The sequence below is a fragment of the Plectrocnemia conspersa genome, unplaced genomic scaffold, assembly GCF_051122295.1.
Source record: "Plectrocnemia conspersa isolate PC_06_02 unplaced genomic scaffold, ASM5112229v1 ptg000010l, whole genome shotgun sequence".
NCBI classification, from domain to species: domain Eukaryota; kingdom Metazoa; phylum Arthropoda; class Insecta; order Trichoptera; family Polycentropodidae; genus Plectrocnemia; species Plectrocnemia conspersa.
This window is the reverse complement of record NW_028277174.1, coordinates 24,960,001-24,987,455: the sequence shown is the minus strand read 5'-3', so window position 1 is coordinate 24,987,455 and position 27,455 is coordinate 24,960,001. Positions and strand designations below refer to the sequence as shown.

Genomic DNA, 27,455 nt, shown 5'->3' with positions numbered 1-27,455 from the left:
TTATAATATATATGTAAATTATTAATACAAAAATATGCTCCAATAAATGGATTTATATTAAAAATATTATAGCTAATTTATTATTATTGCTCATAAGTTATTTTCTATTAATCCACTAAGAATCAAATGTAAATTTATTTATATTTTCATTGTCGTGTTAATAGAGACTAAAAATAAAATTACATGAAGATTTCTTGTAAAAGTTTAGTTCAAGGCTAGACAACGACAAACTTCGCTTTCGAGGACTTGATTAATGGAGAGTGTGACCTAGATATCTTTGTTTCCGTAACCTATAATATAATAGATAATATATTTTAAATAAATATTCTTTGTAATAAATAAATAGAAAACCAGTTAGGCGTTCTACTTTAACAGTACATCCTCTTACTATACTTATTCCGGTTTTTATTATTAATAAATCAATTTAAGAAATATATTAATGTATATAACTACACCTTTGTAAAGTCTTAATGAAATTATTATATTATTAATAATTTAACATGTGTATTGATTACTGTTAATTAAATCATACCGTATCTAAATGTGTTTTAATTGACTCAAAAATATTAAAAAATAATTATGTTATCGAATTATAGCGTAGATCAATAATAATTTATAAATGTGTAGGTGAAGGTAATTAATAAAAAAATTCAGGTTTATTTTAAAAATATTTTTTTATTAAAAATAAATAATACATAGTATAAATTTCGACAGGTTTGCTTTGATTTTTTAAATTACGATGTAGTATCTGTGTCTAAGATAATACCAGACCTATACAAAGCCGGTAGTGCGTCCGTTATGTTTTTTATTCCTTCGTGAAGAGTCAAGTTTAGAGATTCGATCCTTTCTCCCAGCTGCTCGGTGTCTCTAGCTCCCGATATACCAGTAGTAGTGGTGCTTGTCTGTGGTCTGATGCCTAAGAAACTTTGGATAGTCTGAATACCTTGCGAGATGAAATTTGGGCTGTTTGACGAACCTGTTTGTTGAGGGTTTAAAATGCTTTGAATGCTGGCGTTTAAGTTCGTTATACCTTGTTGTAGGACGTTCTGTAAATTCTGCATGGCTTGAGCGAAGATATTGGTAGATGTAGGCGTTGTTGGTGTATCGGAAGAAGCGACTCCTTGAATAGCAGCTGTCGCGTTTTGAATTCCTGCTTGAACGACTTGAACGACGCTAGGGGTGTCACCAGAAGGACGAGCGATGTTCTGAAACGTTTGGTTCAAGTTGGCGAGTCCCTGCTGGACGCCCTGCTGCAAGTTTTGGATGCTTTGTTGCAAAATACCTGTCGAACCGGTGGCATTAGCCTCTCCCGACCTGTTTACGAGACCTTGGAAAGCTTGTGTGATATTTTGAATGCCTTGCTGTACACCCTGTTGCAAATTCTGGATGCCTTGTTGAATAAATCCGGGTCTTTGCGTTACAGCATCTACCGAATCGCTAGATACTTGTGCGGGCGCCGGATTCACGATGCTTTGAATAGTTTGATTGAGATTTTGGATGCCTTGTTGGACAGTGCCTTGAATATTTTGTAAGATGCTCGGGGATGATGCATTATCGCTGGCTGGTCTATTAACAATCGATGTAATGCCTGATGTTATATTTTGAATACCTTGCTGTAAAGTTTGAATGCCTTGCTGGATGATGTTTGGAGGATTCGGTGGACTCGCTGGACTCACTGGACTGGCTGGACTTGCCGGCGCCGGATCTTGAGCTGGAACCGGAGCTTGCTTCAAAGACGGCTCATCCTCTTTCTTATCTTCAACTTTTTTAATTGGCTCTGCGACGACAGCAAGCGGGGGGATGGGGTCAGCAACTTCAACTGGTTTACTCGGTTTTTCCTCTATCGGCTTAACAGCATCTTCGGTTCTTTCGACGAAATCTACGGATTTCGGCACCGTAATATGGAAAGCGTCATTTAGTTCAGATGTGAACGCTGTGTTATCAGTCTCTTTGTTCTCTTTGGAAATAGTGGCTGAAAATGCAGCCTTTGTTAGGGTGAGTACGAAAATCAACCGCCACAGTTCCATGACCGCAAACTATTGCAACACGGATGAACACTGACGGGTTCTTGTCTTGAGAATCTGGTTTTATACAAGACAGTTGTGTGCTCGTATAACGGGTCATCCTCGTGATTTACAAGCATTGGCGCAGATTGACGCTGTTAAATATATATTTTTTTTAATATTAAATAAGTTTATAATATACATTATTATTTTTATCACATTTAAATATACTCTGACATTAAAGATTGTTTTTATTTATTTATTTTAGTTTTTAATATATGATAATATAATAATAAAAGAGGCAAAAAATTATGTTTAATATTATAAAATATAATGTATGAATTATAATGTGTATTTAGTTAATTATTAGTAAATTTCATAGATCATAAAAATTATATAAATTACGCAACAATGAGTCTATGGTTGTTTTTCAAATGTCCTTTACCTTGTTCAATACCTTGGTCATTTGCTGTCGTGTCGTCAAAGTTTTTTTTTGTAAACAATTAGAAGGCATCTGAGAAATATTACATAAAATTCAATGCTACTGAAGAACGTTTTTTTTTATTAATGTTAATAGCGTTTTAAAAACAAGCAATAGTAAATATTAAATTCCTTAAGGAAAACATTTTCACTATAATAAAATCCACAATATGTAAATAATATATTACATGATTTTTTATCTGTTTCAAGGAAAAATAAAAGCAAAACTATTTCATTACTCAATTTTGATTCACATTTTCAAACAATTTAAGTAAATAGTGAGAGCTGCAAAAATCTTATGATTTGTCCTAATTAATTTTTAATAATTTATCACAAAACGTTGGCTTTTTGTTTATTATCTCTCGCCCAATCTCCATTTATCGTTTTGATTAGCAGCATATGGACTATAGGTCTTTTTAAGCTTTTCGTTGCCTTCCATTAATAATATTCTGTATCTTTATCTGCTGTGAAATTATTTAGGTAATTATTTATTGAATCTTCCATTAGTTTCTGACTTTTTCTTTTTGATTTTTGTACTTTATTATTTAGAATATTTTTATCTTTAGAGTCTCTGGTTTGACGTCATTTCATTTACTAGATTTCTTATCTCTATTGTGTAGTTATTTCTTACTGCCTTATGGGTGAGTTATTTAATATTGTTTTTTTATGTTATTTAATGTATTATTTAGTTTCTTCCTCGAATTGTTATTTTTTTAATTACACATTTAACTTAATGTTGTTTTTCAATTCTACTCGGAAGCTTTCCCAATCTGTTGCTTTGTTGCTGAAAGTTGGTCTGATTTCTCTCTTAATTATTCCTTCACTATAGGTCATAATTAAACAAAATAAAAAATTAGAAGAATTGTGGACTGGAGTCTCACAATGAAGAGTCCTAGGGCCGATACTTTATTTGTTATACACGTATGATTTGCCACAAATAAATAAAGTCACAATTACAACATTCGTTGATGATACAGTAATCCTGGCAGTGAAGAAATAAATAGTGAATACTACCGAAAAACTTCAACAAGCCGCTAAATAGGATCACCAATTTGAGCAAAAAATGGAAAATAAAGTTGAATGAATTAAAACGGTTCGTATCACTTTCACTAATAAAAATAAAAATGTTCTATAATGTGTAATTCTGCATCCACTGCTTTGAGATTTTCGTCATCAACATTACGAAAAAAATTCAGTTTCTATGACACATCCATCGTATACTTAACATATTTTTTAGACGCTGTAGTTGCTGTACTTCCTTTTTTAAAAGAATATTGCATATAAGGTCGTCAATTATTTTTTATGGAATAAATTTAAAAATATAACAGCATATTTTGTTTTGTGATATACTGTTAGCTGTATTAATTTTTATATTAAATAAATTTACTAAAAAACCGTTTTTTTACTTATTTTTTATCACAAATTCGACTATCACAACTTGTCAGGTTGCTCTAATGCGTTCTAATATAACTTTAAAAGGTTAAAATCCAAAAATAAAATGAATATTTTGTTTACTTAATGTATTAATAATATTTTGCTATAACAATTAGTGGACTTTAAAAATAATTGCTGTTTTTGTTTTAGAGTTTGGCCAAAAATTTCTACAGGCAAATCATACCTTCTATCTTCCAAGAATCAATATTATCTCATTTGGTGTAGTTACCACAGAAGCAGATTCTTATGATACATTTATCAAAAACAATGCATTAAAATAAGCAACCGAAAAACAATAAATATGTTCATTGAAGAGCCTTAAAAAGTAATATTGAATCCGAAGATACTGAGGCCAATATTAAGAATAGTAATGCCAATTATAGTTTTTACTATTAAAATCCATAAAAAATATAAAATGAAGTTCAGTAGCCAGTGGGAGCGTAGCGGTTGTTGCATATTCGTAATTTTATTTTATTTGTGTATGTATTTTAAAAAATGGCATTTCATAGTTCAGTGGACCGATATTGTTGACAACTATGGAGCTAAGCAGGCAACACCGAGGAGAAGCGGCAGCAGGGCGTGGTGACTTTAACCAAATACATATTCTGCAGCGGCTAACTTGTGTCTTATCGCCAATGCCTTATGATATAATTTTAAAGTGCATTTCTTATTTTACGACCAAATTTGTTTTATTAATAGTTTGCTTCAAATTGGGCTATTGAATTGAAAAAGTAAAATAAACAAATATTAACAATATTTTCTGATCATAATTTCGTCCAGGAGTTGTCAAGAAACACGATGCAATGGTAATTCCATAAAATCATGCAGGTGAAGAAGGTCGTGGGAGTCTTTCATCAGTTGATAAGTACAAACTGAATGCGTTATTTAAATCAGAAACACGCACAATTCTTTAGCTTTCAAAAAGTTAGGCGTTAGTAATCCAACAGTTTTAAAGTGCTTTGAATAGAAACGGTTCAATTCTCTTGCACGACAATACGCAGCCATACATAGCAGATGAAAATATTTTCTTTTTCTCTTATCTACCATATTTATCAGACTCATCTCACCTACAATATTTTGACAACTTCTCACAGTGTAAGGACTTCAATAATTGGCAAAAAATAATAAAATAAAACTTACCTGTATTTTTAAAATTAATTATTAATCGAAAAAATGTATTTGAATTTAAAGGTTACAAAAAAAAATATTTTTCTAACAACCATATATAATGTATATATTTTCTAAAATAATATATAATAGCTAATTTATAAGCCCTGCTTTTGAGTTTTTCTATATTTCTATATATAATGTGTACCAGCATAGTTCAATAAGGTGCTGGAACATTTCAAGTTTCTCTGGTGCTTTTAACTCTTATATTATAATTTTCATGTTGCACGCACTTATAATTATGTTTTATTATTTGTATCCGTAATCACGAGCCGCTTATCTACAGTAAATATATTTTTTAAAATGTTTTTGTATAAATTCTTTCGACTTAATAGACGCGTTTTGTAATTTTTAACCGAATACATTGAACTACAGAATACAGTGACGGAGCGGAAAATATTTATTTAAACAATTTGTAAACCTGTTTCGTATGCGAGCGATAAGTGTGAAAATTAAATTCTACAAATTCGCAAAAGTGACACACCTAATTCAGATTTTCAGTAAAGCTTTCTTTAATATTAGTATTATATTAATATGTTTTTTTTTATAAAAAATCATGAGCAATATAAAAGTTCAGATTAAATTCGTCACTGTTCGAATCGTGCTTACTAAAAACCGGTTAACCCGGTTGGGTCACGCTAGTAAGTTGTTCACAAGTCAAAGACATTTTATTAAGGTAATGAACTTGTAAAATTTCAAGAAAGTAAAGCTCCTACGTAAACCGCAATCTTATGCAACACCGAATTATCGAATACTATCACGTAATAATCTCTTCGCTATAAATTTAATTACCAATACATATAATACACGCATGTACTAGTTTTGTAACATATAACAACTCACAAATAATATTTTCTTCTATATAAGTAAGTATATGTGCATATATGGAAGTAAACCTTTCTACTTTCTTTATTGCTTAGACTTGACCCATATGTAATCGTGTATTATATCTACAACTTTTTTGTTCAATTCAAACTGTACTTCTTAAAAAATATTTGTTTAAATTTTTAATGAAAATACTTTTTATGATAATTTGTCTTTAATCTCAACCATTAAGTTAATGTTATTGATTTAATGCTGAATCAAGTGGTTATAGAAATAATTGTTGACATTAAATTTGGTTCTTGGCTTCTAGTTTAATTATAATTACATACAACTCAAATAATACATATGACCATGACAAAATGAAAAACCATAAAATACACAACATAATGGTGCTTTGTTAGCTTTTTGATATAATTGACTTGTATTGTAATATTTAAATGTGTAGATATACAATAATAACGCTGTAATACTTAAATGTGTTAAATTGACCAGGTGACGTATTTTCTCTTTTCATCTCAATGTTTTATTTTCTAAATATGTACATTGTAGCCATAAATTATTATAGTTGTCATCATTTGTGACACTCAATAGAGAAACTTATATTGTTATCCAAATAAGGAGAATTTTAAAATTAAAAATAAATGAAGACGTTAGAGGAAAAGGAGAGATATGTCCAAATGTTTACAAATTTAAATCTTGAAATGTAAAAATATTCTATGAGAGAGGAAATATCGTTTCACAACACTTAAAGGTAAGTTATCCGTGAGTTGTAAAATATAATAGTTTACCGCTGTAATTTTATTAATTATTACTACAGTAAAAAAATATCTTTAACTATATGTCATAAATTGCATATAATCAAAATAATGGGAGCTGCAGTCGTTTGAAGAATATAACACAAAAGAGTTCATTTGCAAACCTTTCGTGTTACAAAAACAATAAAAACAGAGAATCTCAAGCCAAATTGTAACAAAACTTCAAAAAGTAAAAATAAATAAAAATGCCCTTGGCTTCTAGCTCAAGCAGACGCGACACTACGTTTTAATTGAGGGTTGGATAAAAGGCGTTAAAATAAATATTATTTTCTTGTTGTAAGTCTTTTTTTTTAATTTTGTAGATTTATATGATTAAGCGTCTTACAGAAAACATTAGTAGCAAATCATATTTTTAATTATGAATTAACCTGTGTGATGTAATTTAAGGAAAAAACGTTCAATATATTTTTAAAGGTGTACAATATAATTTAAACTTGCAGTATTTTTCTAAAAATAGATTATGATATCGTGCTAATCAATTATTTCCGCAAATATAAATATGAAGCAGAGCGATTAGCGAATATATTTATTCAGCTAGAGTGCACAAAACTATTTGTAAAATTCTCCTTAATATAATACTTATATACAAGGCGTCTAAAATATGAAATATTTCTCAAACCTCAAAGAATGACAAGATACTTAGAAAAAAGTGATTAATTTGGCCCTTAATATATTAATACTTTATATATGCCTGGTATATCTTAATTGATGAAATTAAAAACAAAAGTTCAAGAGCTCTTGTGCGGTGAGCTCTGGTGTGTTTGAAATTTCTTGTTCAATGGATCGCTATTTTAATCATGAACTATGGGTCTTTGAAATGTTCATTTGACTATCAAAGGCAAGACAAGTAAAACTTGTATCGAATAATAAATATTCAAATTTCAGACCCAGTACTATTTATTTCTAAAAAAATAAGGATTTAATATCAATAAAAATTCCTCCCGGCAAAGATCGCAAGATTCGAGTAAATTTATGTGTAAATGTATTTTATTTTTAAATTTGTTTTAATTTTCATTATGTGGTAAGAATTATTTTGACAGATAGTCAGAATCTTTTTTTCAGTCGGTATTCATTCAGTTCAATATTTATTACAGTTCAATGGTCAGTATTTATAAAGAATAGTCAGTATATATATTATATGATATATGTTTTAACCTCAAGGTCAGTTTTATGTTGACATATAATCAGCATAATAATACATGGTCATAATCAAGATGTTATAAGGCCAATTTTTTTGGTTGGAATCGCAACATTCATATCAACACAATGAGCCAAGCCTGCTCTCCGGCGCCGCTCTGTCGTTATTCCCGCTTCGTTTGTCATTTAAATACCTTCACGTTCTACATACAATTAAATAAATTCGTTGAAAGTTATTCATAAGCTATTTACTGTTCTGAGCAGTCTTTCCAATGGTTTACATGCGAGCGAAATATTTTATATGATATTTCTAAAATAAATAATTTATTTCCCATTATATGTATGGATGTTATATTTTTGTATGACATTTTTATTCTAACCATTTGATATTTATTCTGACCCTGAATAATATAATTATGACCAGACTGTTAATAAAATTCTGACCGAGATTAGAATTTAATTCTAGCTCAGAATTGATTTAAATTCTGACCATTGAATTTGTTGCTTTTAATAAATAAAAGTGGTAAATTTCATTTATAATTCTGAAAGATCTCATTATTGACTCATTTCAAAAATAATATTAGATTTGTTGCATAAACACTAATTAAAATATTTATTACACTAATTATATAGTTATATTATATTATTTTTAAACAATATTGATAACATGATGTTGTTTTGTATAGTATAAATACTATACATAAATACAAATATAACTCAATTTACATTTACGTATTACAGATATAGTTCATAGTAAGTATGTTTACAGTAGAATTAATTTGAGGTCAATATTACTTGTAAATTTAAAACAGAAATTGTAAAAACCTGTGTAAGTTTTGATATGATATTTTACAAAAACAGTATCTCTAAAATGTTAAAAAAACACAAAATCTCAAATATTTTTAGAAATATAAAAAACTATATCTATATAAATGTAAAATAATCATGGGGCAAAGATTTATTCAAAATATTGTAAAGGGATATAATATATCAGATTAACAATTTTATAAAATTCCTACTGGGATGTGGTTCGGTTCAGTACTTGTTTAAGCTTTTCAGAAATTGTTTAAATAATATGAATTATGCATTTATGTAATTAAACAATAACTTAAAAAACATGAATCAAAAATCATGTAATTTGAGTTACAATATCTTTAAAAATTCTTACATGATTACAATATTATTGTTTTAAAGATTTAATAATTTTATTTTTCATATTTAAATTATAGCAATAATATTTTAATATTGATTTATATTTATGTAAATAATTATTATTTATATGGCCGCTTTTTGTTGCATTACGATCCAGCTGTCAAAGCCAATAGGCGCCATTTTCATACGCGCCGCCGAAATGGAAGACTTCGAAGAAGCCGACGACGGATTACCCGACAATCAAGAGTACGTGCCATACGTGACTGGTGCCACGTTATCTCAAATGACTGGAAGAAATGTCCGATGTTGGGGACGCGTCACGCCCGCTTCCGGTTCCGACCTCACAATACGAACCGTTGACGACGCTGACCTAACCTTGAAATTGAAAACTCCAATGGGATCCATTCCTACTACGTGGGTAGAAGCTGTAGGACTACTTCAAGGCCGCACCTTGATCTGCGAGAAGCTCGTCGTCTTCCCCGAGGAGACGTGCGCTGAAGTCGATAAGGAAGGCCACCGTTCACTGGCACAATTACTCGCTACTTTAGATGATCCGTGGAACTTAGGCGAATCCGAAAACGGAATTACTCATATGGAATAACTTAGGAATTTCGATCTATATATTTCTTATTTCTAATAAATATTTTTTTATTTAAATTTATATTTTATTACTTATTATACGACATACATAAACACACACAATTATACATACATTTACCAACAATGACGACGTACGATTATCTTTTGCGCTTCGATATTCATGGACCTCCATTTGCTCATTCGTTTCTCATATTGCACAGCATTGCAAGTACTTCCTTCAATACATGTCACGGGACGTTTTCTATTAAATTATTAAAAAGATATGTTATTTATGGAGTATATTAATCTGAATTTACATTATTATCATGGTGACATAAAGTAAATACACAAAAAACACACCGAGTGAATCAAATTTCACAAAGGCATGATGATATCAAACTTATATGATGGATAAAATAAGGAATTAATCATAGGTAAGAGACAATGATTTATAAAATCCTAAAAACATTAGATACTGTACTAACATCATATGATCACAGCTTCCGCTAGTGTTTGCAATTCTATACATTTTTGTACTCGTAGGCCTTCCGAGTAGCTCAGCGTTAGATCCCTTCAAGTCTCCCAATGCAGCTTCTAGCAACAGACTCTTGAGGCAATCTTTCAAATATTTATTTTCCTGCTTCAAACTATTGCATTCAGCTCTCAGAGCTGAATTGTGTACAATCACTCGGTTGACTTTGAACCAAAAGTTTTCCAACAAATCTAGCTCTTTAATATCATTCTAACAAGAAAAATATATGTATTACATAAAAGAAAAATGTTTATAATAGTCATATTTCCAAACTCACCGTCAAATCGTTGCAGAATACAGATTTTGATTGAACAGTAGGTTCTATGTTATTCCAAGGTAAAACTTTCTCAGCATCGGTCTCATATTTTTGACATGTAAGTTCCAATTGAGTTATTTTTTTTAACTTAATGACAGTCTTTTCTAATTTCTAAGGAAATAAATACACATATTAATTATATTTTTAAGACATACATTTCATAGATGAATCAAGTCCAACCTTAATAGCATTCGAACTCTCGAAGCTCAAAACTGTGAGGCGTTCTTTATCATTCACATGATGATCTATAATTGTAATCTTTTCTTTAGAATATATAGAACCCATATTATCTCGCTTTTGTCGCAAATGCTTCAAATCAAATTCCAGTTCCTCTTTTAAGTTCTCCCATTCCATTTGATGTTGTGTTATGTTATCCTACAGATATATTTAAGCTTAAGTTATGGATAAAAATATTTTATATTGCATGTCAACTATCGACTTCTAATGTTGCACTGTTACACATGGTTACTCTCGTTCTACATAATCAATACTTTGACTGCACTTATCAGAAGCAATGCCTTTGAAACGAAGATCAAACTCTTTAATGTTACTAATCAAATAATTTTCCCATGTAATCTTTAAATTGTTAAGTGAAGGCTGATGGAAGAACAGAACTGATAATCGCCTAACAATAATAATTGCAGTTCTGTACAAGAGATATTTCTAAATAAAATAATTTTTTTTCTTCTCAAATTAGCTAGAGACAGAATCTAATATAATACGATATACATTCGAGTCACCGTCTCAGTACCTATACAAAGAAAGACATTTTGTAATATATAGGAAATAATTTTACTAACACTAGCTTCTAAAATCTGATCCGTGTGTTGATTAATCTCCTTTCTAAACATAGAATCTTTTAATCTTAAAGATTGATATTCTTGAATTTTAGGATTATGATAATTGACATAATCGGTGAAGATTTGCTTCATTTCATTCCAGATGCATTCCAAATTATGTTGTTTTGAAACCTTCATTATATCAACATCTTCACCCAACTGCAATCATATATTTATTTACATTATTAAATATATTTTGCTGTATATTATTACAAAATTTACTTTTAGTCGTAATGTATTAATCTTATGTGCTTTGGAAGTCGTCGATTCTTCCATGAAATTATTCATATTGTCTTCCTGCTGATGTATCACAAGCTTCAGCTTATACTCGGATTCTTTATGATTGAACTCGATGCTTTGCTGTTCATTTTCCCACTGTTCAACCAAAGCGTCTTTCTGTTGCTCAAAATGATCGCGGAATAAATTCAACCGATCGGTGCTCATTACTGAAATAATTAATAATTGAATAAAATAACTTATCAAGTATTTAGATGCATATTACATAAAAAATTGCTGATCATCTCCATGTGAGACTGCAACATTCGCGAATATTGATCTTCGGCTTCTTCCAGTGATGTCATCAATTTTGAAATGCAAGCATTTTTGGAATCGGTCATTCTTGTGAATGATTGAACTAGTAACTAAAAACAGTACATTTATTTTATACTAATTAAGCTAAAATGTAGTTATAACATTACAGTAATATATACCTCTAGTTCGCTGTGCATCTCTTTAACTTTTATCTTCCTCAATAGAAAGCGCCAGTTTTGATTTATTTTGGCAAAGTTGATTCTTGAGAAAACTTCTTCTTTATTAAATTTATTCTTTAAAAAAATAACAATATTTATTTAGAATATATTATACAATATAAGTTTATTATAAAACGAACCTTAAAGTATCGTGCAATCAGTTCTTGTTTTCTTCTCCGTGCTTCTTCTTCAATATCGGCTCGATGCTGCATATAACGAGCTCTCTCTTCATCAGTCATTTTTGCTAACTTGTTAGCTTTGCTCTTCTTTTTGGGTGCCATGATGATTAATATGTTAAATAATTTATATTCTTAAATACTTTATATATATAATTTAAATACAAAAAGGTCCAGTGGACGTTAATATGTCCTCTAATTCTATATTACAAATATATTGATTTATAACAAGATAAGCTCTAGGTAACTTGCATTGTTACATTTCTAAGCAACGGTTGTTTATTAATTTAAGTGCACGTAACAACGCCTATATTGATTAAGTTTATATTTTAATAAGCAGTTTTAAAAATGGATATCATGAAATATTTAAAGACTGGTGAATCAATTATAAATTTAACAGATTCAATCAAAAAGACTCAATCGAGTGACAAAAATGCAGTTTTGGATAAGAGCGGTAAGCAATGCTTTTAGTATATAATAATAACACTGGAAAATTTTACAACAATTGCCACAAAGATAACTTGCTTTAAATGTCATTTCTAATAACAAAAAAGTCAGATTTGACATCAGCATAGAATTTTCACACATTTCTTACCTCTGAAGTAAAACTATTGTTGCTGCTAATATAATACACATATTGAACAAAAATTAATGTTCTACACTGTTCACACAGTCTGCAAATCATCTAAAAGTTCTGGTTGAACTATTGTATTCCGGTGACATCTTAGCTAGATCTAGTCTGACGTTGAAATGGAGAGTGGTAGCTTCCTCGGTCATCTAAAAGTTGTCTCAGTCAATAATTAGGTTAGATTTTCTTTGTGAAAGTAAGCCGGATCTTTCCGTAATGCCGTTCCAATAAATATTTGGAAAAGACACGCCATTCAGATTATTATTGAAAAAGCAGCATTTTTATAAAATACGATATAAATTTATATAAAATACGTATTTTACGTACTTGTGCAATGCTACGAACGTTGAGAATGAAAGGAACCATTTCTCCCTCGATTTTTCAATGTTAGTATTTGTGAAAGGGCACTTTCTAATGCACTTACTATCTCAGAACAGATGTGCATAATGTTTACGTTGATTTTTTGTGGGATTCATGACAAATATTCATTTTATCAATTTAAAGTGGTGCAGGTGTGAAGATGTTCAATCAAATTGCTTATCGAAACTAAATTTATTCTTTGATTAATTGAAAAGTATGAATGGAATGAGAAATACTTGCTTCACCCAAATATAAGGTGATGATGTAATAATGCACTTATATCGTTATGTTTTATATTTTCATATTTTGTTTTTTCAGATGTTAACAAACTTTAGATGCAAATTCAAATACAATCTGAGAGAATGATAGCCATTATAACAGAAGTAATATACAATACTGAAATTGTAATACTTTTATTGCAAACAAACCATGAAGATCTTGCTGCATTGAAAGAATTTGATAAAGATGAAGATTTTTTAGAGATAAAATTCTTTATCGAGAGTTTACAAACAAAACAATTTGCCCCTCCGGCTAAATATAAAATGATTAATAAATTTATGATGAAAATGGTACAGTATTATTTTTTTTTATCATATTATTATTTTAATTTTATTGCTTTAATGTTATTATTTATGTATTCATTTTAGTATATCATAAGTCCTGGTTCAAAAATATATCCAGAACTATCTAAGGTTATTTGGTTGATGAATACTTACAAAAACATACAGTCTTTGGTAAAAGAAAAGATTGAACAGGTATTTCAAATAATTTATTTATATTATATTAAGCGTTCTTATATGATATATCACTAATTCTTTATTTCAGTTGAGACTACAACACACACAGGTATGTTTTATATGATTAACATTTTAATATGCTTAAAGTATTTATTATTCATTACTATTGCTAGCTGTCAATGTATGTTAGTCTCGTTTCTTCTAAAACCAAGTGTCTTTTAGTATGTCTGCCAATTTTTCTCCAATCATAACAGTAGGAGCGTGAGTGTGAGCACCTATCGCCCACGGATAGACACTGGTGTCTGCCACTCTCAGTCTTTTTATACCGTGCACTCTTAATTCATGATCTACAACGGCCTCAGGATCGGTCGATGGTCCCATTCTACATGTCGATACTTGATGATGCAACGTGGAAGCCAAACTTCTGACTGCGCACTTCCAATAATTATCAGTTCCAAATTCTTCATGCAAACATGTAGGAAAGGGTTTCTTGTATAGCGTAGAATTGAACTTTTGGAAAGCCTTAGTTTCTGATAATTTGATAATGTATTTTATACCTTCTACCAATGCATTCATATCTATTTCGTCTGAGAAGTAGTCATAGTAAAACTTAGGCCAATGGAAAGGATTCTTGTCTTTAAGCTTGATGTAACCTTTAGACTTTGGATGCAGTAGCATAGGAAATACACTCCATAAATCTTTGCCTAGGACTTCACCGTACACATCGTTGAAGAACCAATTAGCAATGTTCATCCCCTGCCTTAATGCCCCACTTCTATCGGATGCTAGTCCACCAGCCAGAAATAGTAGCTCAATATCTGGTTGATCGGCTTGGTCGTCAGATGCTTTCGTTTTAATATACCCTATTCCCTCAACTCCGCCTATGGTGCTCATAGGCCCGCGCCCGTTGAACTTCCAATTATTAAAGTTGTCTAAAGTTAGTATGTTATCTTCATTAATGGATATCCCGGACGTGTTTGTGGTAAAAACGAGACCTAAAAACGCTAAATGATCATACATTGTCTGTCCAACCTTCAAATCTTTAATCAGTTTTATTCCCAACTCTCCAAGATGTTCTTTAGGACCAACGCCAGAGAGCATCAACAGCTGCGGCGAAGACAAAGCACCGGCCGATATTATAATTTCTTTTTTCGCCTTGACTTTATAGCGAAGTCTGTTTCGCACATACTGTACAGAAGTTGCAGTATTTGTCTTAGAGTTGATGTTGATCTTAGTGACTCTGGTGCGCTGCAATATGTGTAAGTTTGGCCTGTCTTTGAAGGGATATAGGAAGGCTTTCGCCGCACTATGCCTTCTTCCATTTTTGGTGTGAGCTTGTACATATCCAAAGCCAGATTTGAAACCTAAATTATAATCGAGTATTTCGTTGCCTAATTCATCGGCAGCATCGATAAATGCATCCACATAAGGAGTTCTGTAATGATTTATAATAAAAATATATGTAAATTTACAAAATCTATACTAAATATTTGCTTGAATTTACCTGTAATCAGGGTATTCGATGCTCATTAAACCGTCCTTGTTATGATATTTAGATCTTTCGAGTCCTCTTAAATTAGCTCTTTCAGATTTCATGTAATACGGAATCACTTCGTCATGTGACCTAGAATGTTTGAATAGTGAATTGTTAAAATAATAATAGTAGATTCGCATGTTTTTTATTATCAAAAAATACGAAAAATTGCTTCCCCCCACACACACATTACAATAAAAAGATGAGCTGATATATATTCCAATATCATACACCAATACTACTTTACTATGTTTTTATCTTATTGTATTATATATTCAGCATCAGAATTAAAATAACATATATGTACGACTATTCTGTTTTAAAATAATAGTATAAGAATAAGGTACTTGAGGTAAAAAAATACTAAATTGCCAACAAAGTGCACGATGAGTGGTATGATTAGATCGCATGTGGTTTGAATCCTGGAACATGTATAGATAAATGTAACTACTGCGTGCATACAGCTATGATCATGTTACTGGAATGTCGTTACTGCGTAAAACTGCATTTTAGACTTAATCAACTTAGATATATGTACTGTTATCAAATAGTTTGCAGGACACTTGCTCACTTACTCCACTAAAAAAAATCTGATCTTAGCTCACCATCCGGGATTTCCGGCAGCGGCAATCCTGTCCCAGTCTAACTTGTTTCCTCGCGTGTATATCATGTAGTTGATGACCGAGCTGCCTCCTAGGGCCTTGCCCCTAGGCCAAGCGCACCGCTGGTCGTTCATGCCTAAAAAGTGCAACGGACGTTAAAGAAGGTCCAGGAAGAATAAATCGCGGAGAAAAACTCACCCAAGCACATTCCCGGCTGTTTCTCCTGCTTGTAGCCCCAATTGAAGTCAGTGCCCTGAAAGTATGCGGCCATCACAGGCACGTCTGTGAGCGAAGGTATTTCAGCGGCGCCTGCTTCCAACAGAAGAACGGTCCAGTTCCCAATCTCGCTCAATCTGCTAGCTAACACGCATCCGGCGGAGCCCGCTCCGACAATGACAAAATCGTATTCTCTCAGCGGTGCTGAAAAATTGCATAAACCATTTCAATGTCTAAATAATAAACATGTTGTTTTTGAATATGTACAGGCCCGATCGGTGAGATATTTTTCCTTTCGCTCGCTCGTATGGTAAGTGACGAATGTGAGTGAAAGATAAGGGCGTGCAATCGCACACTCTTATATTTCACTCTAAAGCGAAAGGGAAAAGATTTCACCGATAAGTCCTGAACACGTATTTAAAAAAATCTCTTAAGAAAACAATGTTACAAATCACTATACACTGTCGTCTATAGAAGCATAGAACTTTCTCAGTTGAATTATATTCCTAGTCTATAGATAGGTCTAGCTTAATGTGTAAAGAATGAATAGAACACGAATCGCTAAATTACATGTTTTTAACAACAAAAAATCTCAAAAATATTTTTAAAGATTTAAAATAAGAATGAATATTTTCGCATTTTTTGGCATTTTATTCCCAACATCTACTAACAAACAATTAAATCATGGACCAAAACAAATAGGAAACCACTGGTCTAGTGGATTAAATCGCAAATATTTAAAAATTGTTAAAATAAAAGAATTCATAATTATTTTTTTATTTACAATTTTCTTTCGATATTTCTCCATGAATATTTTTCGGCATCCTCTGGAGAATAAATTTGGGTGCACATGTTTGATTTGACGAAACGCGATTTTTAATAGGTTGTTCACGCAGCTATTTATTTATTTAATAATCGCAAAAATAAAATAACAATTAACTGATGATGATGGTAATAATATTTAATTACATAAACGTTATCGATACATTTTAGTATTATTTAATATTCTTGAACTTTGGTAGTAATAAAATAAAAACTAGAATAGTGTATCGGTAAAGTGCTGCGCTTATTTAAGGTATAACCGAATTTTAATATTAAAAATTACGCTACTATTAAAAATACATAAATGCACAAACAATTTGTTTCATGAAACAAAATAATTATTTAAATGCAAATATCTCTTAAAATAATTTCCTGTTAAATAGCACTTTATAAATGCCACAAAATGTTGTTAAAATTTGGTGTAAATTTACGTGAAGGATGTTTCAAACTCTTCCATATTCGTAAATTCATGTTTATTTATATATATTGTTTTTACATTACTTGATGTTTGTACACTTCTTTTTATTATTGATTGTGTTTGAATACACTTTTTTCCTATTTTAGTTTTCTATCTTTTCCCTTATTCTGGAACATCTCGAAAAAAATATTAAAATTTTCATAAATTTTAAGAAAAAAAATCAAGCAAAAATGGGTTAAAAGATTGTCGCCTCGAATTGTCTATCTTCTGTATGACTATGACTATTGTCTATCTTGTAGTGATTCTGTGTCGAGACTACCCGGGAATTCAAGGATTTTTGCTGTTTCGAGTCCCGGGAATTTAAAAAAATAACCCAGAACTCGAGACTTTCCGATTCGAATTTTATGTAATATATCGTATATTTATTTTGTCAAAATAAAATCTGCATAGTCGAAAACAACCCATGCCTGGTTTGTAAGTATACAAACAAGTAGCAAGCGGATAATTAAAGGATCGGCAAAATGACTCGGTTGTCCTTGTCACGTCGCGTCGGCAGTGATAAAAAAAAAATCACATTTACCAATCAAAAAAAATATTGTGAAGAAAACAGATAATGACTTATTAATAAAATCTTTCGTCGTTATTTGTAAAATTTCACTTAAACGATAAAAAATGAAACAAAGAAAATATTTTGAAGTATTTTCCCACGATACTTTTCGGCATGTAACTACAAATACGATGCACGTGTTAATCCTAAAATAATTGATTTTTATTGGATTAAAAGATTGTAGCCTGGAATTGTTTATTTAGCTTAGGCTGGTCCAAGCTAAAGCCCGCGGCCTACATGGCCGATATTTTTTAATTTATTTCTACACAAAATAGTTAATATTACTAGCAAACAGTTAAAAATACATTTGCACAACTTGTGTGAACCTACACTAAAATTCTTTGGGACAACTGACACTTAGTGACTGAGGTTAAACCAGCCTTATCTAGATAGTAATATGTAAAACATTAAAATCGAGAAATCATATTTTCATCACTTCAGTTCTAATATATTACGCACATTGTCATTTTTTTTATTATTCATCAAATCAAAAGAGGCTTACTTATTTTGTAACAATATTTTAGATAATAAATTTGCAATTCTAATGCGGCCAGTGACTTAACGGGCTTTGGTTAAGTAAAAAAAACCTACTAGATATGTTAGTCATATCAATTTTACAATCAGAATCGGTTAAATAAATGTACGAAATTACCATAGTTCGAAGACCAAATGAGGCGAATCTCATCGCCTTATTCGACTGATAAATCGGGTATTCAATTTTTCCCGTTAATTGTCGATTCGTTCATCATCTCAATTAGTGTTCGAACTTTTGAAATTTAACTATTTACCTGCTGGCTGAGGATATTGGTCCCTGAGGAAGTCGAACATGTCCGAGGAACTTGAAGGTCTGTAGTTGATGGCCGGAGACTGTCGCATTAGGGAGAAGATGGGTAGAAGCAATCTTCCACTCCGGCCGCTGACCATATTCTCTCTATCTTCTTCAAAATAATCATCTTCGTAAGCGTCCTCTATCGTTTCGCCCAGGATACTGGACAAAGATATCATGAGCAGGAAGCTCAAGTAAAGGATGGTCTTGATCATTGAAGCTGTCCGTTTGAAAAACGTGAAGTTCTACACAGCTCGGACACGTCGTACCCTTAATGGTACCAGTCGTTGAATAAATGAATCCGAGCCTGGCCAGCTGGCTCCTGGATGGATAAAACTTGTTTTGTTAATAATAAAGCCTACGGAAGCGCTGTTCAACTTTTGGCGTACGTGTATGATAATTTTTGCACTTTTGTGCTCGATTTATATTTAAATAATATTTGCTCTGATTCAACTATTTTTCTCCATAACAAAGAGTGAATTATAATACATATTTAATTTATTGTGCACATATTTGTATCATTATTAATACAGTACATGTCATGAAATTAATATATTTATTAAACTGCAATATGATATATATGACAGCGATGGAGAACCTTTTAAAAATAATGTTTATTATGAAGAAAAAATATTGCAGAATTGTTTTCAAATTACTTTGAAAAAAATTCATATACACTATTTATTTTTTTCGTTAAAACTATTTATTTTTAGACCATTATTCATATTTAGCATCTCCATTTTAAGTTCATCTGCTGATTCTTATGCATATTTCCTGAACTTTGTGATTCTTATTTATTATTTATTTTATTTTATTAATTTATTTAGCTTAATAGCTAATCTTTACATCTAACAAATTTAGTAAACATATATAAAAAATACATAACAGAAAGAAAAAATAAAAATATACAATAATAAAGTCTTAATATTATAATTTATTTCTATATGTACGAAGGTGTTTTTTTATTCCATTTATGAAACTCGTTATATTTTTGCTGTTTCGGATTTCTCTTGGAAGACTATTATATAAATCAAAACCTCCGTACATAATTCCCCTAGCCGTACTCGTTTTCTTATACTTAATTATCTTTAAATTTTCTCTATTTCTAGTATTATATTTATGTACATCTTTATTTCTTATTAAATACTTATTAAAATATTCTGGTAACATATTATTTTCTAACATATATAAATACTAAAACATTCATACTCAATATTTCTTGAACATTCAACCATTCTAATCTATCAATCATACTTTTACAATTAGTTAATCTATTTTTATTTAAGATTACTCTCATTGCCCTATTTTGTAATTTTTGCAACATTTGTTTATCTAATTTATTTAACATATTTAATAGTGTTGCACAATAATTAAAATGGGGCAATATTATACTATTGTAATTTTTTTTTTTTTTATTTATACTTAATATATTTCTTAATCTAGATAATAAACCTATTTTTCTACTAATTTTTTTTTTAATATGTAATTACAATGTTCTTTAAAATTTAATTTTGTATCAACAATTACTCCTAAATATTTTATATTATCCACTATTTCTATACTAGAGTTATTTATTACTATTTTGGTACTATTATCTAACACATTTTTATAATTAATAAACATACATTTAGTTTTCTTTTCATTTAATTTAAGTACATTATTCTTTAACCATATTTCTAATATACTTAATTCATTATTTAAATTATTTACAATTTCTTTAATGTTATCACCTATGCAATACATTAATGTGTCATCCGCAAATAGATGAATTTTACATTTTATCACGTTATTAACTATATCATTATTATACAAAACAAATAACAATGGTCCCAATTTAGACCCTTGTGGTACTCCATAAGACACTAATTTTTCTTCAGAATATACATTATTTATTTTAACTTTTCGTTTTCTTTTATATAAGTAATTATTAAACCATCTTAAAACTATATCACTTATACCTATACTCTCCAATTTCTTTAACATTATTTTTCTGTCTATTGTTTCGAAGGCTCTCTTGAAATCCAAGAAAACTGCTCCAATGATTTTGTTTGTATCCTTAGCCAACAGCCAATCATTTATCACTACTTGTATCTTGAAGAACATTCCGTGATTATGCTTCCTTCACTGAACATCTTTCGACAGCAGCTCGGTTGTTAAAGATCTTAAACTAGCTAGATTTCTGGTGAATATGGTGGCTTGGGTTTTCAATCGGTAACTCGAATATTCGATTATTCGAATTATTCGCCCGAATTTCAACTATGTGAATATTCAAATAATTGACCTACCATTCATAAAATATTGGTCTATTCTTAAATGAAATTTGATAAAAAATCGTATACTTGAGCAATACAGCGTTTTTTTTTCTCTTAATATACCCAAGTGACTTGTGCCGCTTCAAAATCTATGGTCCTTTATGCGCTTTTATTTTGTTTGGAAATGCGAGAAAAACAGATGCTTTTTCTTAACAAAAAAATTCATTAACGCCATTGAAAATTATACAAAATGTTTGTAAGTTGTTTCTACTATGACCGAAATTCGTAGAATTCGTACATTGAACGAAGCAAATTGTTGGAAAGGCCCACCCTTTATTATCGTTTAACGCTTATCTGAATAACAGGTGTGTGCGTCGCAAATTTTTGCAAATTCCTGCTACGTTTTTGTGTTTGTTTTCAATAATTTGATCACGTTTAATTTATTTTTAGTGATATAATTTATATGCAAATCCGCAAAAAACAAACGCCGATACGGACCCAATCTAATTCGTTTCAAACATTACCTATTGTATATAGTATCTACAATATACTCGATAAAAGGATGTATTTTTGTGAATTAATTAAATTGTAGGTGAATCTAATTCTGCTGATTTGAAAAAGCTAAAATTACGTCCCTACTCAAATTATGTAAAATAATAAATTAATCATTTTTCTTTCAACGCCCACACTGATCAATAATTTGCACAGCACTGTGCTATGCATATTTTATAAAATGATTTATGATTAATTAAAATAATTATTATTTACCATTTATTTATTTATATTTATTTTTTTAATTCAACGATATTTTACAGACAGATTTTTGGGAATAATTGGTAAAATAAATTTATATCGGTAAAAACCAAGAAAAAAATAACGAATATGTTCGAATTTTCGAATACTTCATCCATTTTTTATTCAATATTCGATTAGATAAAATCCACTTTCAGCGATCGTTAACAAAGGGGGTAAATAACAATATTCCTTTTTACGCAAGGTCTACTAACGCATTGTCTACCGCGCATTTTTTTCCCATAAAATTATAGTTTTTTCTGTACTTATAGGCGATTAAGACTGATTAGGGTCTCGGGACAGATGTGCATATAGTTGATCCATAAAATCTTAACAATCATGAACGCAATTGTTTCATCTCGACCTCTATTTCATTGCTAGGCATTACTTTCAAGACGAATTATTATAACTTTGTATTTGTTCAAAATGATCGTTAGATTGACCTCTAAGTTAATGCAGATGATTAAAATCCCCGCAAAATATTGCCTAAGCCACAACTAAGGTCGCAAGATTATTCATCCCCGATGTATAATACACATTTCTAAATATAATTATATTATACAAAACTATAAAAATACATATGATATATTTCCTTATTCATATCATCGTTAAAAAAGAAGGTTTAAGTTGTTAACTCAATATAAAATACTATGTTATAATTAACATATTATCTAAAACAAGAAGTAAACAAATAGTTGGTATTTTATTCAACTACTTGCAGAATTTTTTTTTTTTTGATATTTATATTACTTTCACAATTTCACTTTGCTTTTTTCATTTATTAGCCTTTTTCCATATTTGCTAATTTTAAAAAGTAACGTAAGTAGTTATTACTTTTTTCATAACAACTACAATCACATAATATTAAAAAAAGTTCATACAATATATTTGTATAACTATACGTAGCATTACCAACACGAAACACCAGTGGTATAAATCGATGACTAAGACCCGAAAGACCTGGGTTCGAATCCCATATAGTTTGTTTTTTTAATTTCTATCGTGTATATGTCTAAGAAAAACAAAATTAGTGATAATTATTTAATTATAGCTTCCATCGATCATTATAGATAAAGTTTTCCTAGATTTTCCTAATCTCGCATATGAATAATTAAAAATTTAAATTGAGCTAGATTGTGTGTATTGACATCTATTAATATTTAATAAATAATAAAATAGAAAGCACTGATTTACAGACTTTGATTTCAGTCCGATGTCCTATTACTCACTTAGTAGTTGTTCATTATGTTGAGCTAACAATGAAAGATTCACGATAAATAAATTAGATAAAATTATATTAATTATAAATCGTTTACGTATGAAAATAAAACATGTAACAACATGCTTCATCGTACATATGTGGTAACTGATTTGGTTGTCCTATCCCAGTGGTCGGCAAACTTATTGGCCGAAGAGCCAAATATGTACATTACAATGATTTAAAAAAGTTATGAGAGCCAAATCTGTTTTTTAATTTAGTAAACCTTTATTATAATTTTAGTTGATAAACAATAATATGAAAGTAAGGTATCCATAAATTTAAATCATGGCAATGACTAACAAACACTTAATGCTAACAATGTCCTTGGATCTCCTTGGAAAGTTTCAGTAAGTCAGGTTTATATGTTGTTGTTTTTAATTTTAGGTATGATTCCAGGTTCTCGTCAATAAGAAGACTTCTCAGTTTACTCTTGATGAAGTTCATGCTTGAAAAGGATTGTTCGCATAAATATGTAGAACCAAAAAGGAAAAGAACAGCAAACGCAAGTTTTTTCAGCTGATCGTAAGAGTCAGGAATACTATTCCAGACGTTGAAAATGATCATGTCTTCATTCTCCAGGTCTTTCAAAGCAGACCACTTGTGTTGTGAACTAAGATCACATTCGTTCTTCTCCAATATTTCCAAATCAATACAAAGACGTTGAAATTTAGAGCTCCATATTTCCTTGTTTTTTAAATCCTGCAATGATATTTCAATGTTACCAATGTCAATGCCAAAAGGAGAAAATTTCAATTCAGTTATTGTAGCATTAAGAGGATTTTTGACGAATGCTAAGGTCGCTTTGCTGTTTTTAAACTCCTGAAATCTGCTGAGAAATGCTTCCCTCATATTTAAAATAGTTGTTTTGAAATGGTGTTTGTCAATAGAGGAATTATTTTCTTGGCGATGCTTCAGCAGGCTCAGAAAGTGAAACAATGTTTCCCTTTCAAAATCTTGAGTAAAAAGGGATAATTTGTTTTCGAATGAAATGTCTTCTTCTAACATCGAAAAAATTGTGTTTCCTTTCCCGTGTAGTTTACGGTATGCAGCTTTAGATGAGACGTAACGTCTACCATGAAATGAAAGTTTTGGATCCTGATTGTCTGTAAGTTCTGGATAGTGAACACCCTTCTCAAGGAGAAATGCTTCAATTTCTGGCAATAGGGACGCGAAACGTTTTAAAACGTTTCCTCTTGATAACCATCGAACCTCGTTATGAAGCAGAAGATCAGGACATAAGGACACTCGACCAGAATTAGCGCCCGGGCCCGTAGATATTTGTGCCAGAGCCGCACTCAAGGAGCCAAAGAGCCGCATGCGGCTCCGGAGCCGCACTTTGCCGACCCCTGTCCTATCCAAATACATATATGGGATATTTCCTGCAATATGCGTAAATTATGCTTCTCTGGTTTGGCTGCCAAATAATACAACTGATTCACATACATAAAAGAGAAAAAGTTAAAAAAATGTTTCTCAGATACCGGTACATAAGGCAATATAAATATTATTAATTTTTATTTACAACACAAAATTCCATTACAATACATACATTATTTATATTATTGACGTTTCGTTTAAAAGTTACTGGCCATTTAATCTTAAAAACACTAACAATTTAATTTGTTATCGTATTGTTTCAATCCTTTTAAATCGTATGTGTGTTACTCAAATTATATTTTAATTATTGTGTTTTTCACAAAACTAATTATAACTCATTTACCGTTGGTTTGTCTTAGTGTGATTTTTTAAACTATAATTACTCAAACAGAGTTCGTACATCCAAAATACCTTAGGCATGTTTTTTTTATAGAGATTAGAACTTTATAACAGTCACGAATTTATAGTTACACCCCAGATATCATAACTGTAATAGTAGTTATTGTAAAAAAAATAGGCTAACCATTAATTCTGATTGATTTGCAAAAGTATTCCACGTACGTTCCTAAGTAATGCAATAAATCAGCATCAGCTCTTATTCATCAACGATTTAAGGTCAATATAATTAAGAATCATTAAATTGTTACCTTATTACGTGTGGTATGTTATATGTTATTTTTCTCACCTCTTACCATAAAATACATTTAATATAAAACGCTAAAAATGAATTTAAAAAATCGCCTGCTACTATAATGAATATGATTTTGAATCAATTATGACAAATAATGCTATCACGTAAACAATAATTATACGGACGTACGTGTGAACACGTAAATTGTAATGAGGGTATTTTATAGTCTTTATTTAATGTTACAAAAATAAAATATTACATATACAGTACATATATAATTTGAATGGCTTTTTAATAGCTTTGTAAACATATTCCTGTCAATATACTTTTCTTAAATTATAAAGAAAATCTTCAAATATCGAAATAAAACGATTCACTCGTTATTTGCATACATTCCAAAATGGACGAGACACCGCCGTTATTTGACATTGATCCAGTTTTAAAGTATATTCGTTATTTTCGACCCTTGAATCGTTTCCTGCCTTCATTTGCAATCGATCCAATTATTGTTTTGTCTTCAAATACTTGTAGTGGAAATTAAAAATAAGTTAAAATTGAACAGATTGTTTTTTTATAAAAATGGCTTTGTTCTATAAAAAGCAATTTTCTTAAAAAAAAATTTGCATACAATAAACTACTTACTCTTGTTATGATGATACACAGAAGTACGCATGTATGTTACTCGATTAGTTAGGTACTAAGATGTTTTAGAAAAACATGTATATTTATTTTTTAACAGATTATCATTAAAATCTCATAATTTTGAAGGATTCTATTCTACTCTAATTGCGTCTTAATATAATTTAGTATATCGTGGGGATTTCAATCGCTTGGGCAATTTGTTGTAATTTAAGGGATGACATTTAAATCTAACATTTTCAAATAAACAAAAAGAGAGATCAACATATCCTATAGTGGGGCTATAAATTTCACAACAATGGAAGAGAGATCTCTTAACCAAATAAATATTGCATGGACCACCTAATAGCACATCCATCCCGACACGTTAATCCCCTACAAGTACCGCCAAAAAAACTACTCTTTGTGTAAGTTTAAGAGATTCTACAATTGATTCAATAATATGAATTATACATTTATGTAATTTACCAGTGACTAAAAAAAAACATTAATCTAAAATCATGTGAATTGAGTTACAATAGCTTTTAATACGACAAACATAAACACACACAATTATACATACATTTACCAACAATGATGACGTACGATTATCATTCGAGCTTCGATATTCATGGACCTCCAACCTCCAAAGTCTCCCAATTCAGCTTCTAGCAACAAACCCTTGAGGCAATCTTTCAAATATTTAATTTCCTGCTTCAAACTATTGCATTTAGCTCTCAAAACTGAATTGTGTTCAATCACTCGGTTAACTATGAACCAAAATTTTTCCAACAAAACCAGTTATTTAATATCGTTCTCTAAGGAAAAATAAATGTATCACATAAAAGAAAAATGTTTATCACATTTTAAAACTCACTGTCAAATTGTTACAGAATACAGATTGTGATTGAACAGTAGGTTCTATATTATTCCAAGGTAAAACTTTCTCAGCATCGGTTTCATATTTTTGACAAGTGATATTTATTTACTATTTTATTTTATTTACTATTTATTACATATTTTTGACAAGTGATATTTATTTACTATTTATTTACAAGTGATATTTTTTAACTTAATGACAGTCTTTTCTAATTTCTAAGGAAATAAATACACATAATCATTATATTTTTAAGACATACATTTCATAGATGAATCAAGTCCAACCGCATTCAAACTCTCGAAGTTCAAAACTGTGAGGCGTTCTTTATCATTCACGTGATGATCTATTATTGTAATCTTTTCTTTAGAATATATAGAACCCATATTATCTCGCTTTTGTCGCAAATGCTTTAAATCTAATTCCAGTTCCTCTATTCCATCTGATGCTATGTTATGATATCCTACATATATATTTAAACTTAAATTATGGATAAGAATATAAAAAGCGAAAAATATTTTATATCACATGTCAACTATTGACTTCTAATGTTGCACTATTTTACATGGTTGCTATCATTCTACATAAACAATACTTTGATTGCACTTATCAGAAGCAATGCCTTTGAAACGAAGAGCAAACCATTTAATGTAACTAATAAAAAAATATAATGAAGTAATATGCCTATGTAAT

General features: G+C 30.2%; 5 protein-coding genes across 5 annotated transcripts in view; 2 read left to right on the top strand and 3 right to left on the bottom strand.

The window, feature by feature from the left end:
- Window positions 1-705: 705 nt before the first annotated feature.
- Window positions 706-2,087, bottom strand: LOC148231138 (uncharacterized). The gene has a single exon (XM_088194296.1). The coding sequence runs from the start codon at window positions 2,025-2,027 to the stop codon at window positions 735-737; it is 1,293 nt and encodes a 430-aa protein (XP_088050422.1). The 5' UTR covers window positions 2,028-2,087; the 3' UTR covers window positions 706-734.
- A 7,073-nt stretch (window positions 2,088-9,160) lies between these two features.
- Window positions 9,161-9,670, top strand: LOC148231137 (uncharacterized). The gene has a single exon (XM_088195788.1). The coding sequence runs from the start codon at window positions 9,213-9,215 to the stop codon at window positions 9,612-9,614; it is 402 nt and encodes a 133-aa protein (XP_088051914.1). The 5' UTR covers window positions 9,161-9,212; the 3' UTR covers window positions 9,615-9,670.
- Window positions 9,671-9,696: 26 nt separating this feature from the next.
- LOC148231136 (dynein regulatory complex subunit 2-like) lies at window positions 9,697-12,458 on the bottom strand. The gene is made up of 9 exons (XM_088195789.1): window positions 12,169-12,458; window positions 11,990-12,103; window positions 11,782-11,920; window positions 11,502-11,725; window positions 11,241-11,438; window positions 10,621-10,815; window positions 10,402-10,551; window positions 10,078-10,334; window positions 9,697-9,854 (listed from the first exon to the last, which is right to left on the bottom strand). Exons 1-9 carry the CDS (start codon window positions 12,307-12,309, stop codon window positions 9,728-9,730), a joined length of 1,545 nt encoding a protein of 514 aa, XP_088051915.1. The 5' UTR covers window positions 12,310-12,458; the 3' UTR covers window positions 9,697-9,727.
- Window positions 12,459-13,135: 677 nt separating this feature from the next.
- LOC148231133 (dynein regulatory complex subunit 10-like) overlaps window positions 13,136-27,455 on the top strand; it is a 33,287-nt gene continuing 18,967 nt past the window's right edge. Inside the window, exons 1-4 of the mRNA XM_088195786.1 lie at window positions 13,136-13,448; window positions 13,511-13,761; window positions 13,840-13,947; window positions 14,018-14,038. The gene's annotated coding sequence lies outside the window, so the exon portion shown is untranslated. The remainder of the gene's footprint in view (window positions 13,449-13,510; window positions 13,762-13,839; window positions 13,948-14,017; window positions 14,039-27,455) is intronic.
- LOC148231135 (glucose dehydrogenase [FAD, quinone]-like) lies at window positions 13,947-19,343 on the bottom strand. Its single transcript, XM_088195780.1, has 5 exons — window positions 18,917-19,343; window positions 16,264-16,485; window positions 16,069-16,201; window positions 15,434-15,553; window positions 13,947-15,364 (listed from the first exon to the last, which is right to left on the bottom strand). Exons 1-5 carry the CDS (start codon window positions 19,167-19,169, stop codon window positions 14,131-14,133), a joined length of 1,962 nt encoding a protein of 653 aa, XP_088051906.1. The 5' UTR covers window positions 19,170-19,343; the 3' UTR covers window positions 13,947-14,130.

Excerpts from the sequence above, each read along its gene's own strand:
- LOC148231138 (XM_088194296.1), bottom strand. The coding sequence starts at position 2,027 with ATGGAACTGTGGCGGTTGATTTTCGTACTCACCCTAACAAAGGCTGCA.
- LOC148231137 (XM_088195788.1), top strand. The coding sequence starts at position 9,213 with ATGGAAGACTTCGAAGAAGCCGACGACGGATTACCCGACAATCAAGAG.
- LOC148231136 (XM_088195789.1), bottom strand. The coding sequence starts at position 12,309 with ATGGCACCCAAAAAGAAGAGCAAAGCTAACAAGTTAGCAAAAATGACT. Across the intron at positions 11,726-11,781 it reads GATGATCAGCAATTTTTTAT|TAATGAGCACCGATCGGTTG; the intron begins GTAATATGCATC and ends TAATTATTTCAG. Across the intron at positions 10,335-10,401 it reads TATTCTGCAACGATTTGACG|AATGATATTAAAGAGCTAGA; the intron begins GTGAGTTTGGAA and ends TTTTCTTGTTAG.
- LOC148231135 (XM_088195780.1), bottom strand. The coding sequence starts at position 19,169 with ATGATCAAGACCATCCTTTACTTGAGCTTCCTGCTCATGATATCTTTG. Across the intron at positions 16,486-18,916 it reads CCAATATCCTCAGCCAGCAG|CACCGCTGAGAGAATACGAT; the intron begins GTAAATAGTTAA and ends GCAATTTTTCAG. Across the intron at positions 16,202-16,263 it reads ACAGCCGGGAATGTGCTTGG|GCATGAACGACCAGCGGTGC; the intron begins GTGAGTTTTTCT and ends TGCACTTTTTAG.